This window comes from Echeneis naucrates, chromosome 7 (genome assembly GCF_900963305.1).
Source record: "Echeneis naucrates chromosome 7, fEcheNa1.1, whole genome shotgun sequence".
Taxonomy (NCBI): domain Eukaryota; kingdom Metazoa; phylum Chordata; class Actinopteri; order Carangiformes; family Echeneidae; genus Echeneis; species Echeneis naucrates.
The window spans coordinates 16,233,879-16,246,198 of NC_042517.1; the positions used below are offsets into that span (position 1 = coordinate 16,233,879).

The 12,320-nt window shown below is 42.1% G+C and overlaps 1 protein-coding gene across 9 annotated transcripts in view; it reads right to left on the bottom strand.

Moving 5' to 3' along the window:
* Positions 1–176: 176 nt before the first annotated feature.
* tmcc1a (transmembrane and coiled-coil domain family 1a) overlaps positions 177–12,320 on the bottom strand; it is a 41,003-nt gene continuing 28,859 nt past the window's right edge. For 8 of the 9 annotated variants that reach the window (XM_029506094.1, XM_029506093.1, XM_029506090.1 and 5 more), the window contains 4 exons: positions 6,714–6,971; positions 5,776–6,467; positions 3,950–4,085; positions 177–2,552 (listed from right to left, as the gene is read on the bottom strand). In XM_029506094.1, the coding sequence (XP_029361954.1) occupies positions 2,238–2,552; positions 3,950–4,085; positions 5,776–6,467; positions 6,714–6,971 (1,401 nt within the window). In that variant the 3' untranslated portion in view covers positions 177–2,237. Of the gene's footprint in view, positions 2,553–3,949; positions 4,086–5,775; positions 6,468–6,713; positions 6,972–8,187; positions 8,338–12,320 lie in introns of those variants that run through there. The other variant, XM_029506097.1, reaches the window with a different exon arrangement.

Sequence of the window (12,320 nt, forward strand, 5' to 3'; positions counted from 1 at the left end):
AAAAACACCAGGGGGTTCCGAGGCTAAGGATCTCCATCTAGTGGTCAACCGACGAACCTGCAAGATTCATTTGTGACATTGTCTCAAAACACACCCACACACCCAGACCGACATACAAAGGGACAGGATGAAAAGCACGTTCCATTGAAGAAATAGTAACAGCACACGAGTTAGTCAGGAATGCACTTTATTTATTCCACACTTAAAAAAGGACATCAGAAGGCACTAGAGTGGTTTAGCACACAACCCTACTTCATAAGAGATACTGCAAGGTCAAGTTAAGGTCAAAAATCAGTTCACTCTCATCTCGCCTGCCGCATCCACAATGGCAAAATTTTAACAGATTCATGAATCTCCTTACTCCCATTTCAAGTGCAAGTTCGACTTGAGAGGCATCAACGTTGTTAACATTTTGACAAGAAATGAGCTAAATTGCTCTGTGAGTTTTATCCTTAGACAAAGAAAACAGTGATCCTGACCTCATCTTATGCTGCTGAGGACTAACGTCTTAAGAGTGACAACCTTTGAAGTCTCTATCAAAGGTTTCTCGAGCCTCAGTCTGTCCTGCATGTTATCTAGCAGTGTGCTAAAGTGCAGCTGTACGGTTCAAATGAACTCACTATCTGTTAGGAAATCAGTGTCTCAGCAAGGAAAAGCAGGGTGGACTATTCAGTGTGGTAGGTCATCTGGTCGTGTCCTTGACTAGATGAGAAGGAGAGAGAAACTAAGTAAGACGGGACGCTGAACCAAGGAACCGCACTGAAGGGATCAAGCTGCAGGTACACAACTGAAGATGAGTCAAAATCAAGTTCAGACTGTGAATTCTCCAACAGATCTTCCCTTGCAAAATGTACATCTCCAAAAGATACATCCTTGGCATCAAGGCAAGACATTCATGAAAGATGTGAATAGAAGCTCAACCTGCTCAGCAACATCCCTTTTCCGTGCTCTCTGGTTAGACCCTTTGGGTGCACGAGCTGCGCTTCCTAAGGTTTGGCACTGGGTCATTACACCATTAACACGGTGCGCATGTAGAAGACAAAAGGATGGCCACAGAGACAATACGCAGGGAGAGTATCTGATTAATTGTACAATGTCCCGTACAAGCAGTGTGCTTTTGACTGGATTGGCAGTGGAGACGACTTGCACTGTAGATATCAAACAGCAGCATTATTGTTTAAAATGAGATGGATCTGGAAAAGAACCAGCGTCTTCTTTTCCAAAGCTGATCAAATCAAATATGAGGGGGAGGGGCAATTATCCCAGCAAATTGATTTTACTTGGACAATGGCTTTTTCTCATTGCTTTTAAAATAAAACTAGTTTCTTTGTAATTTTCTTGATGAAAACATGCAACATTGTGCACATGCTGCAAATATGGCAGCATGTGAGAGTAACCAGATGTTTCTGGGTTTATGTGCCGTCTCTATGGTAAGCAGCCAGTTGTAGCTTTTCCCTCCAAAACTGGCCCATTTTCTCTCAGCATTTCATTAATAGTCTCCCCTGTGTAACGTGTTTGACGTTTCACTCAAAAACAGGAAATAAGTAAAAGCATGTGATCGTTGCTATTAGAAATGGTAAGGAAGCACAAAAAGTATTTAGTCATGACACTCAAAAGCTGTGGTCGGTCCTTCGAAATGTTCCATCTGAACAAATATCACAGCAAGAAAGAAACAACTCCCAGAAGGGTTTTCAGCCATGGGTCAAATCTACCAGTCACAGCTAGGTAAGAGTTCTGTTCCTGAAGGCAGTCAACCACATTATCACATTTGCATGTCTCTACAGTTGGACTGGGCCTTTGGAGCGAAATCGCCATCCCAGTTTCCTGACTAAACTCCCCTTCGTTTAGAGTGAGGGAAGCATAACGCTACATGATACTGAATAAAATAACATTGAAAATAAAAATAATATTATTAGAAATAATAACATTATAATTGATTAAACTCTAAAGATAAAAACAGTACAATGCTGCATGTGAGGGATAACAACACAATAGTTCATTTCAAAATGTAAACAGTCTTGTCCTTCCTAAATGAAAATCATGAATGTTCTCAACTGTTTTCTGTGCCTTCCACTTTATTTTGATTCCAGGTAGGTCTGAAAGTGCTCAGCCGAATTTTCAGTTCCCGGCCACCCACCATCTTGATTGCAATGACGTTCTTCAAACATCCTGCATGACCCTGGGTACAGTTACATCACCTGGTGTCACCAAAGCAAGAGATGCTGGCTTCAATCTGGTCATCCTGGTGGCTGCAGTGCACGGTATGTGTACCCCGAGAGAGCGTCCCAGTTTCTCCACAAGAAGGCGAGCAGGAGGATGAGGAGGAGGGTGGAGAGGGAGCGCGAGCGCGTCTTCATCAAGGGGACAACGCAGTTGGCCACAGTTGAGACGAAGACCAGAAGGACAGCCATAAGGGCCAGCAGCACATTGATAAGTTTTCCCAGGAGGGTCCTAGCTGTCGCATTTTCCAGCCCCTCCAACTGGACGACCTGCTGTTGTTGCTGCTGAAGTTCCATCTTAGAGATTCTGGTCTGACAGGCCTCCAACGCTTCCTGCAGAAGAAGAAAAATCAGCCAAGTCATATACATCCAAATATCTATAGAAAAACAAACTATACTACAGACTCACTAAGCGCTTTACTGCACTGGAGTACAGTAAAGTGCCCCCCCTCCACCAAGTGAATATGGGAAAGACATCCCCTCTGAGAATAATGCAGTTTAGTTCAACATCTCTGCACACTGCAATGATACAATGACCTTTCTGTTACTATCAATTCAAAGTCAACATTATCATCCTCTATCAATTTACAAATCTCCCGAATTATTTGGATGCTCCAAGTTTTACTTGTGTACCTAATGGCCTAATGTGGCCACTGGGAGTATATTTCATAGACCTCTACTACCTCCTACTGTGAGATAAAGAAAATGCAGCAAGGAGCAAAGAGTTCATACAGGTACATTCATTAACAATAAACCAAACAAACAACCCCGCACCGCCCCCCACCGCCCCACACACACACCCACCCACACCCACACACACACACACGCGCACACACAAACACACACACACACGAATGGACAAGAGTCTTATGTACAAGGAAATGCGTGTGTTTTGAGCAAACAGACTTGCAGATGGTCAGACTGGATTTTCTGTCTCACCTTTCTGTTTTGAGTGTCAACATGCACAATGAGATAATGCTTTTAACCGTAGAAGGGTGTGTGTGACCATCTCTAAATTGCAGACAAAAGTTTGTGACGTATCGTCTGAGAAGCCCATATTATCTTACAGCGATATAAGGAAGGAAGAAAAAAGGCTGCGCACAGCTACTTTATAGTGTGGAACTCTGACAATTAAATACAGGAGGTATGAAGGGAATTTTAATATTTACTGGAAGTAAATAAAAAAATTGTCAAACAATTGAAAAGCTGAAAAAGCTATTATTTTGTGATAAAAGAAACGAAATGTCACCTCAGCATTGTTGTGCCCTGTTTGACAGGAGTTACCTGGCTTAATTCAGTAGCAGCTGCCGAGTGGGCTGAGAGGTTGAGAGGCATGTGACTGACAGCAAACAGAGATAGGCATTAACATGAAAATAAAAGCTTCACTGTGTAAAAATATCACAGTGAAATAAACATGGACCTGAAAAATTCTGAAATCTAACTATCACATCAGGACGGACAAAACAATATTGATATGAGCTGAATTATTTCAGATATTAGTGGTTCATGTGTTTTGATGATTTTGATTAACAGAATACTAAATACCTTATCAGATAAAATTCTTTATCAGCTTCAAAAAATATTGTGATTCTTGGGGCCTTGTAACAAATTCAATTTTAAGTCCAAATAGACATTCAGAATGTAATTCTTATAGAGCATATTCTTGTTGCAGCTTATTTATTTCAGACATTTGGACCGTGGCCTTATGGATGCTAGCCTGGAAAACAAACCTGGATGTCTCTGGCTCTCTCATAAGACTGGTAGGCGATCTTCTCCTCCATGCTGGCCAGCTCCTGTTTGAGGTTCAGGATCTCATTCTGGTGAAGTTCTGTCAGGTCATTCAGCTGTTCCTCCAGACGTTCACACCTGAACACACGAACAGAGAAACAGAACAGACACGTGAAAATCTGTGGCATAACTAGCTTAGACAAAGCAACACATGTGGGAATTAGCAGAAATAGACCCCGGAGCCATTTGACCACATGGCACCTGATTCAAATGATGACTTGCCCTAACAAGATTAGGACATGCTTACTCATCTGCTGATCCAACCGGCCAATCAGAAACAGTCAGCAGCACGAGACTGACCAATGGGATCTGCCCAGGAGGAGATGAAGCTACACTGCTGTGTATTTTGGCATGGACATACAATTGGATGGACAGCATAGAATAAGAATAGAAAAGGAAACAGCCTGTATGTATGCTTGTCTTAATTCAACAGCCTTATACACATATTCTTATTTGTAGGTTGGTAATATGAACAGTATACAGTGTGTGATGGAAGTGGGAATGACTTCTACAGTTGTTAGTTTAATTTAATATCTCTCTAACTCAAATCCTTAAACTTAATGATAACAGTGTTATATTGAGTTCTGATTAATTTCTCTCACCAAAAATAGTCAAAATTTCACACAGGACCGGAAGTACAGATTCTTTTGAATATTAATTAATCTGCTCATTATAAAATTACTTCTTCAAAACACAAACATGTCTATTTGAGAGGGTGGAACCAGAGAATTCTGGGGATTTTTGCTGAACTATTACTTAATTACTCGATCATAAAATTAATTGATCGTAAAAAAGTAACATTTGAATAATTCAATTTCAAATTGAAACTGAAAAAGGTTAAAAATAATAATTATTTACAGCCCCTTCTTGTGACAGTGTAATTTCAGGTGACGCTTGGTTATGCTGGAGATGGATTCAGTCCCTGAGGCACCATTGAGCAACACGATGGGTTTATGAATGATTATTCCCCATTGGCAGGCTGAAAAGAGCTCTTTGTTGCTCACTGTTATTTTGGTCCTAGAGGACAAACACAGACCATTCTGGACTCAGATGGACATTTTAGGGAGAAAAATGCTCACTTTATCTCCGCCTTTGAACATTGTCCTGCTTCATTAATAACTCTCTTCATCATCATGCCCTCTCTTCGGGACATTCTGGAGGAATGTGGATGTGTTCTTTTTCTTTTTTTTTAAACAAACTGCTAAACAAAACCTCACAGGCAACAAAGTCTATATGTAGAGTATAAGTGCATGTAACACTGAAACAACACAGAAGATCTTTGTACTTAGAGGACACTTGTGAGTCCAGGTGTGGCTGTCCCTTCTGTGAAGCACCTACTTCAAATGTAAACTCCCTTCTAACAACAAAACTAAAACTGGATTGTTTTCTGGAGAAATGAAAAACTATTTAGTTCATAAACACTAGAAGAACTTGTTAGTCAGTGCAACACTCCTGTTCACGAGGGATACACAGAGAACAATAAGGCTGCCACTCATTGTCTGCATAATGAATGTAATAGCTGCATGTAGCTGTGCATGTTTATGTAAATTGGATGCAGATTAGGATTTCGTTTGTATCCCCTTTGAGCAATCTTCCTTAAATCAGTCTAGAGCAGAAGCAGTGGGGTGTGCTGACTATGCTGTATGTGTTCAAGATGGTCTTTCTAAAAATGGTCATTCTTCCTGATTACACACGATTGCATGTTGAGATGTGTTAACTAGAAATGCTTCAGGAATGTATGATACACACAGTCTAATATGCTACCTACCTGAAGCGTTCTTCCTGTAGTGCTTGCATAACAACAGTGTAGTCCCTCTGATAGTGGTTCTTCAAACCATCAAGGCTCTCCTCTAGCCTCGCCTGGCCTTCCCTGAGCTCCTGCACCTCCTGTAGCAGCATGTCGAGGCTGGAGCTCTGACTTCTCTCCAGTGTGTTGCCCTTAGAACTGGGCGGGCCTCCTGGCGCCCCTGTGGTGCTGTTGGCTCCTGCAGAACCTGACGTAGCACTGGAGCAGTCATCCTCGCTACCGTACTTTGGACTGGACTGGAGGTGATGTGCAGCACTGCCCAATGAACGCCCGCCAGCTCCTGTCACACCCTCGTCCAATGAGGGATCATCCAGAGAGTCTTTGAGCGAGGGGATGTTGTCAGCACTGCCGAATTTGTTGCGAAACAGTGAGGCAATCTCTCGAGGTTTGGAAACGACAGCCCCTGCAGCAGAGTGAGTGGCATGGGAGAAGCTGGACAGCCCCCCCTTGACGCTGTCCACCACACCTTCGCTGAAGCCTGTGACTTTGGCTCCAACATCCTTCAGGCCCTGCTGCATGTCCCGCAGAACATCCTTGGGCTGGCGTGGGATACCGTTGTGTTCCACTTCTCGTAGCTTCCGGTGGTAGTGTTCCAGCTTCCTTTGCAGTTGCTGGATGGTCTGTGCTGACTTCTGGTTCTTTTTCTCAAAAACCTGACAGCAACAGAACAAGATTTCATTAATAAAGATATTACAGATGAAAAAAGGATTAACACAGTACACTTCTATTTATTTATTAAGTTCACTCCCTAACTCTAGGTACAAACCAACAGATTTAACATTAACTGGTCATAGCTCTTTAGCAGTCTTAATAATTCATGTCAAGTAGTCACCCAGAATAATCTTACAAAATTGTAAAATTTAAGAACTTTAAGAAGGGGCAATAAGTCTTAATTTTACCTGTTTGATGCGTGTGCTTTGCTGTTTGTCAGCATTGTTGGCCAACTTGAGGTACTCTGCAACATTGTCATCCCTGGCTGTCTGCTCGATCTTAATCTGCTCTGTGAGCTTGAGGATTTTCTGCTGCAGCTGGGCAATCGCCTGTTTTGTGCGCTGAGGGTCTAGAGTGCCATCCTCTCCCCCTGGGAATGAATTATCTGCCCCACAAGACACAGCCAGGGGTGTTTGCCCCAGCCCACTCACCTCCAACCGGTCGATCTGAAGGACATAAGAAAAAAGGGAGATTGAGGTAAATATGTAGGTCAGACGACAAAATGCAGAATTTAACAGAAAAATAAATGAGTTGGGGTTATGAAAGGGGAAAAGTGTCAGTTGCATGTGACGATTTCATAGTCATTTTGCTGACTCTCAGAAAACAGAGGCTTCTGCATTTTTGCAGCCAGTTACTCAAAAAAAAAAGGGCAAATCAGGCAGATTAGAAGGCCACTTTCGGTTAGTCTGAAGTAGAAGATGCTAGATATGATATCCAGAGCTTTACAAAGAAACAAAAGTGGAAGAACAACCCCCCCCCAGCACTTAATATTTAAAGGCTGAAATTCAGAAATCATCCATCTCTTTTCTTTGGTAAAAAACTGAGCCATCACAATTTCGGGTCTAAACCATATCTACACATTTCTAACATATTTGGGTTAAGGGCCAGCATAGGAAAAAATGCAGCAGGATTGAGAGGCTTCGCAGATTAAAAAATATTGTTTATCTTTTTTGGAAGCTGACCTGATTTTGTCAATAGGACACAAGATATTTGTTTAAAAAAAAAAAAAATATATATATATATATATATATATATAAAAATCAAACACACTCTCTGAATTAACTTTTTTCTGGATTCCAAAAAAAAAAAAAACTGCCTTAATGAACTCAACCTGAGAATATGATGAACCTATTTCACCTGAAATGAGAGGCAGACGGTGTGATTCATATCCTCAAGCGCCTCAGGGAACAACACAGTGAACATTGAAATTACCAAGGCTGATCATGCTCCAAAGAGGGGGGGGGGGGGCAGTGATCAAAATATTCATCATCACTGTAGATGCACATGAAACAAGCAGCTGAACCCCTCAGCACATCACGGGGGCTTTAGAAAATCAAGCCAGAAGCCTGAAACGCGCCGGTGACAGTGATCCATACCGGGACCCCCATCCCAAAACACACACTCTGCGTGTGAATGGGCTTGGTTTGATTATTACATTACACCACACACACACGCGCACACAACAGGTAAAAACAAACATCGCACTGAAATGACTAATTGATGACAGGCATCGCAGTCAACAACAGAAACCACACCGCATCCGGGAGAAAGCCAAATCTCCCACAAGAAGTTTCAGTCAGCCAAGCGCTTTAAGTTGAAGAGAAACGGCCCCCAAACCGGACTTTGTTTGTGCCGACCAGTCGGTCACCGGGCGCTGCTCACCTTTCCGTGCGTTAAACGGAGGAACTGTTCCCAGTGCATTTTCTCCAGAGAAAAGCAGAGCCGCTTCGTTTCATCTGCCCGGACACTTCAACGCACGCCAAGCAGCTAAACCTCCTGCGGTTTCGGCGGACGATCGCGCCGCTCCGACCCGACGGGTTTGTTGTGAAAGTTGAAGCGCACCTGAAACTCGGTGAGTCTGGCGGAGTCCCGCCCCCTTCCACACGCCCCGCCCAGCTCAGGGATGACATCATGCTCTGAGCTGCACGACAGGCAGCCGCCAATCACCCAAAAATAGATCTCCAGCCTGAGACTTTTTAAATTTAGTGTATGAGGTTTCCTGAGAGAATCGCAAAAATCGCAGACAAATGTAAAAAAAAAACAAAACTCTGTGCTTCCTCAAAACATTACTTGGATCAAGTTGTTTAATCTATCAATACAAGAATCAACTTTATTGACCAAGTGTATTAACATATATAAGGGAATTGAACACAAACACTAGTGGCTGTCAAAATACACTCAGAAGAGGCTAACAGCTATGGATCACTTGAATTGTTTTTGCCAGTAGGATTTTTGTTTTCTGCAAGTGACAAGATTAATAACTGATCTCTTCTACTTAACGTTTAACACCAAACAAATGAGAGACCTGCAGAAGAATGAGCAACACAAACCCACACAACCGCACAAAAACAAACACTCTAAATATATCAGGCTTGCACAACTAAGATGAGAAACTTTCTTGGCTAATTTTTTATACAGTATGTTCGACAACCAGACAGTGGTGCCAAATATTTGCAATCTGACAGTCAGCGTGGGAAGTGAAATCCTATATTTGAGTTGAATAAGAGGCTACAGGCCAGACTGACAGTCTGGGCCACAATGTGAAACAATATCAACTTCCAGTCTCTCTATTTCTGTGCCAGTGAATGCATAGCAGTGCTAGAGGGCAGAAAAACCAGTTAGACGTAGCATTACCACATTCACTCTCATAGCCAGGGGCACATTCCTGAGTGCCAGAAAACATTACAAGTTTGGCAGTTCATTCCAGCTTTTGGGTAATTTGGTTTTAAAATGAATGACTAGGTTTTATGTTAATTACAGTACAGCAGCATTAAATAGAAGATGGCTGACGTCTGCGAGCCAATTTTTCTAATAAACAGGTACAGTCAGCGTACAGTAAGTCTAATCATTGTTAAATCCCCTTGACGGGAGACCAAGGCAATCCAATGAATCACACAATTAGAATAGCCTGCCGGGCCAGCCCAGAAAAAATCTGAGAGGTGCTTTTTCAAAGCAGCGCCTGGTCTGTTCCTGGCTATAAACAAAAAAGTATTAATAGCTTTATGAGCGCAAGCATGAATGAAGTGCCCATATCATCCACACGAGCGCTCCTTAGTGTTTTCTCAGGTTTCACAGATGACTCAATAATTCAAATTATCAAATATATCTGACTGAAGATGTTAGATAAAGCGGGCAAAGGACAACTAACCTAACAGATAGAGGTTGTAGACGGTGTGATAAAAGAGGTCTAGTGAACTGTACACACTGGCACAGAATCCACGCCCTTTGATTGATTTAAAAAAAAAAAAAAAAATAGGTGTAAGCAGTTACGCAAGCAAAGGAACCAGTTGGTAAGTTGGGTACTTTCTAAAACTGTCCTCCTTTCTAGCTATGCAGACAGCCCATAAATGTTCTTTTATTTTATCACATGTAGCAGTAGAAATGCTTCACGGAGTTACCAAACAAACTGTCTTTACAATCATTATCATCTACAAATGGCCAAGACTTTCTGTGACTAATCACGCATGTAATTAAAGATGGTGAGCTGAAGGATCAGGATAATTTCCCAGGGTTAGAAGCCAAACATGTTGATGTGCTGAGCCACTGGAGCAAGAAGTCTGTGTAGCCTAAGGAAAGACTGTGAGAGTGTGTGTATGTGCGTGTGTCAGTTAATGGGACCGAATAACATTCTGATTACACTTTATCAGTAAGATGGGAAGACAAAGGGTCTGCAAGGACCTCTCCTCTGCTCCTTGTATATACACATACACACCTAGAGGAATGCTTTCTCACCCAGGCCATGTCCCAAACTGGGTTTGCCTGTTGGTGGGCCTGGTTGTGCAAGAGCCTCTGATCCAAGTAAAGCTGGTTATAGTCATGAAAGGGCAACACTGACTTACCTAGTATCCACCAGAACCCTGGGAAAAGCCATATGTCACACAAACAGGCATTTAGAGCTCATTGCTAGGCTAATGTTATTAGATATGCATCACACATACTTAGATACACCCAACAAGAACATCTTGTACTGCCCCATCTCAAGCCACACAGGACACACATATGCCCCAAATTCCTGTCTGCTCAATGTAGGTCACAAAGCAGAAAAACCGATGCTGTCATAAGACATTTCCTATTTTCTGATCAATCTCACAGTTCACATTCCTTGTGACCCTGTAGCTTCAGACATGCTTTTCTCTCTGTAAATTCCACCTAGTGTGTTTATTTTGTCAGATTTTGATTCAGTTAATGTTGAGATATTCTGATAACAGAGGAAACAGACTGTGCCAAGCTTCTTTTCACACACTGATGGATGTAAACATTAACCTGATCAGACTGTGAATGGACCTCAAATCTTATTTCCATCCCTGACATCTTCTTGTTGTGTAAACATGTATGAATTTTTACTTCATACAGTACAGGCCAAAAGCTTGGACACACTTTCCTTTCCTTTCATTCATCTGAATGAGAAGGTGTGTCAAACATTTGGCCTGTACTGTATGTTAGACGTATGGATAACATAACGGTCTTAAACACAGCATTCAGCATAAACAGAGCAAGGGTAAACAACAGGATGAAGGCGTGCTGTGATTGTTTTGGATATAAACATGATGGTTGTAAAGGCTTAAGTTATCTTCGCTTCACTCTGTTTTCTTTTAAACAAAAAACTTGTGTTTTCTTCGTTCAAGGTTGAGCTTCTGCTTGTTTCCTGTGCAAGTGCAAAGGCACAGTACCTTGTGGGTCGCTAAACCTCGCATTCCCGGTGAGCAGCTGTGAGCGTCCTCTGATATGTGATCCCGCGTTTCTTGTCAAGCAACGGTCTTCCATCCCAAGTGTAAGTAAGTATGATATCATGAGGTTACTGTCACTTCAGGCTACTCTCTGGAAAAATCTACTCTAATTTACAGCTCTCCTATTACAGCATTATCTGTATTTTGGAAAAGGTGCAGTGCTGATGTGTCATGGTCCAACGTTCTAGCTGTTGTAGCTTGGCTTATCTGTAGAGTCCAATATCCATGGGGCACTGGACCTTGAATTTTTAAGTATACACCCACATCTGTAATAGTTAATTTTCCTTGATATTGCTGCATCTAAATAGTCATTTGGAATTCACCAGCTGTCCCCTCTCCGTTTATACTGCTTATATCTCTGTGACTTCATCACTCCCCCTGCACTGAAGCCAATCATCTCTGGCAGACTGAACTTCACACCCCTGATTAGTTGGTCTGATCTTTAACCTTGCAGCCGTGGGATCAGAAAGTGAACATGGTTATGACAACATGACAGCTCCGAGTGATCCTGATGTCTTCTAAAGATAAAGACAATCAGTTGTCAATCAGAGGTTGAACATGATAGGGTATGCATGGCGTGAATTTACCGATTATGTTATTATGTATATGAAATATTTATTCATTTTGTGTTACTTTACAACTAAAACATAAGTGTGTTACCCCTAATCTATATTTTGCGACCCTTTCCGTTACGTCCCAGTCATGCTGTACACACAGTGCTGAAATAGTCAAAAAAGAGAAATTTTTAATGGAAATCTGCTTTTTGCGTCCTTTAAGGGGCCCACTCTGGGAACAATCAACCCCATTCACCAGTTATGGAAAATTACATAAGTCCATGTGATGCCAGACAAGGAGCAGTTTACTCAGCACATGCACTCTCTCACACATGTACAGCCAATGCCCGGCAGTGAATTTCCTGTGGAATTCAGAGGGTGTGAGAGAATCCCTTAATTTTCACACCCAAAAGGAAAAGGCTGAGTGCAGGTCTAGGGAACAAGAGTGAGAGGGGGGAAAAAAAAAAGCCACTGGCATTTCCAGGGTTCCACTATCACAACAAAGACTTCAAAT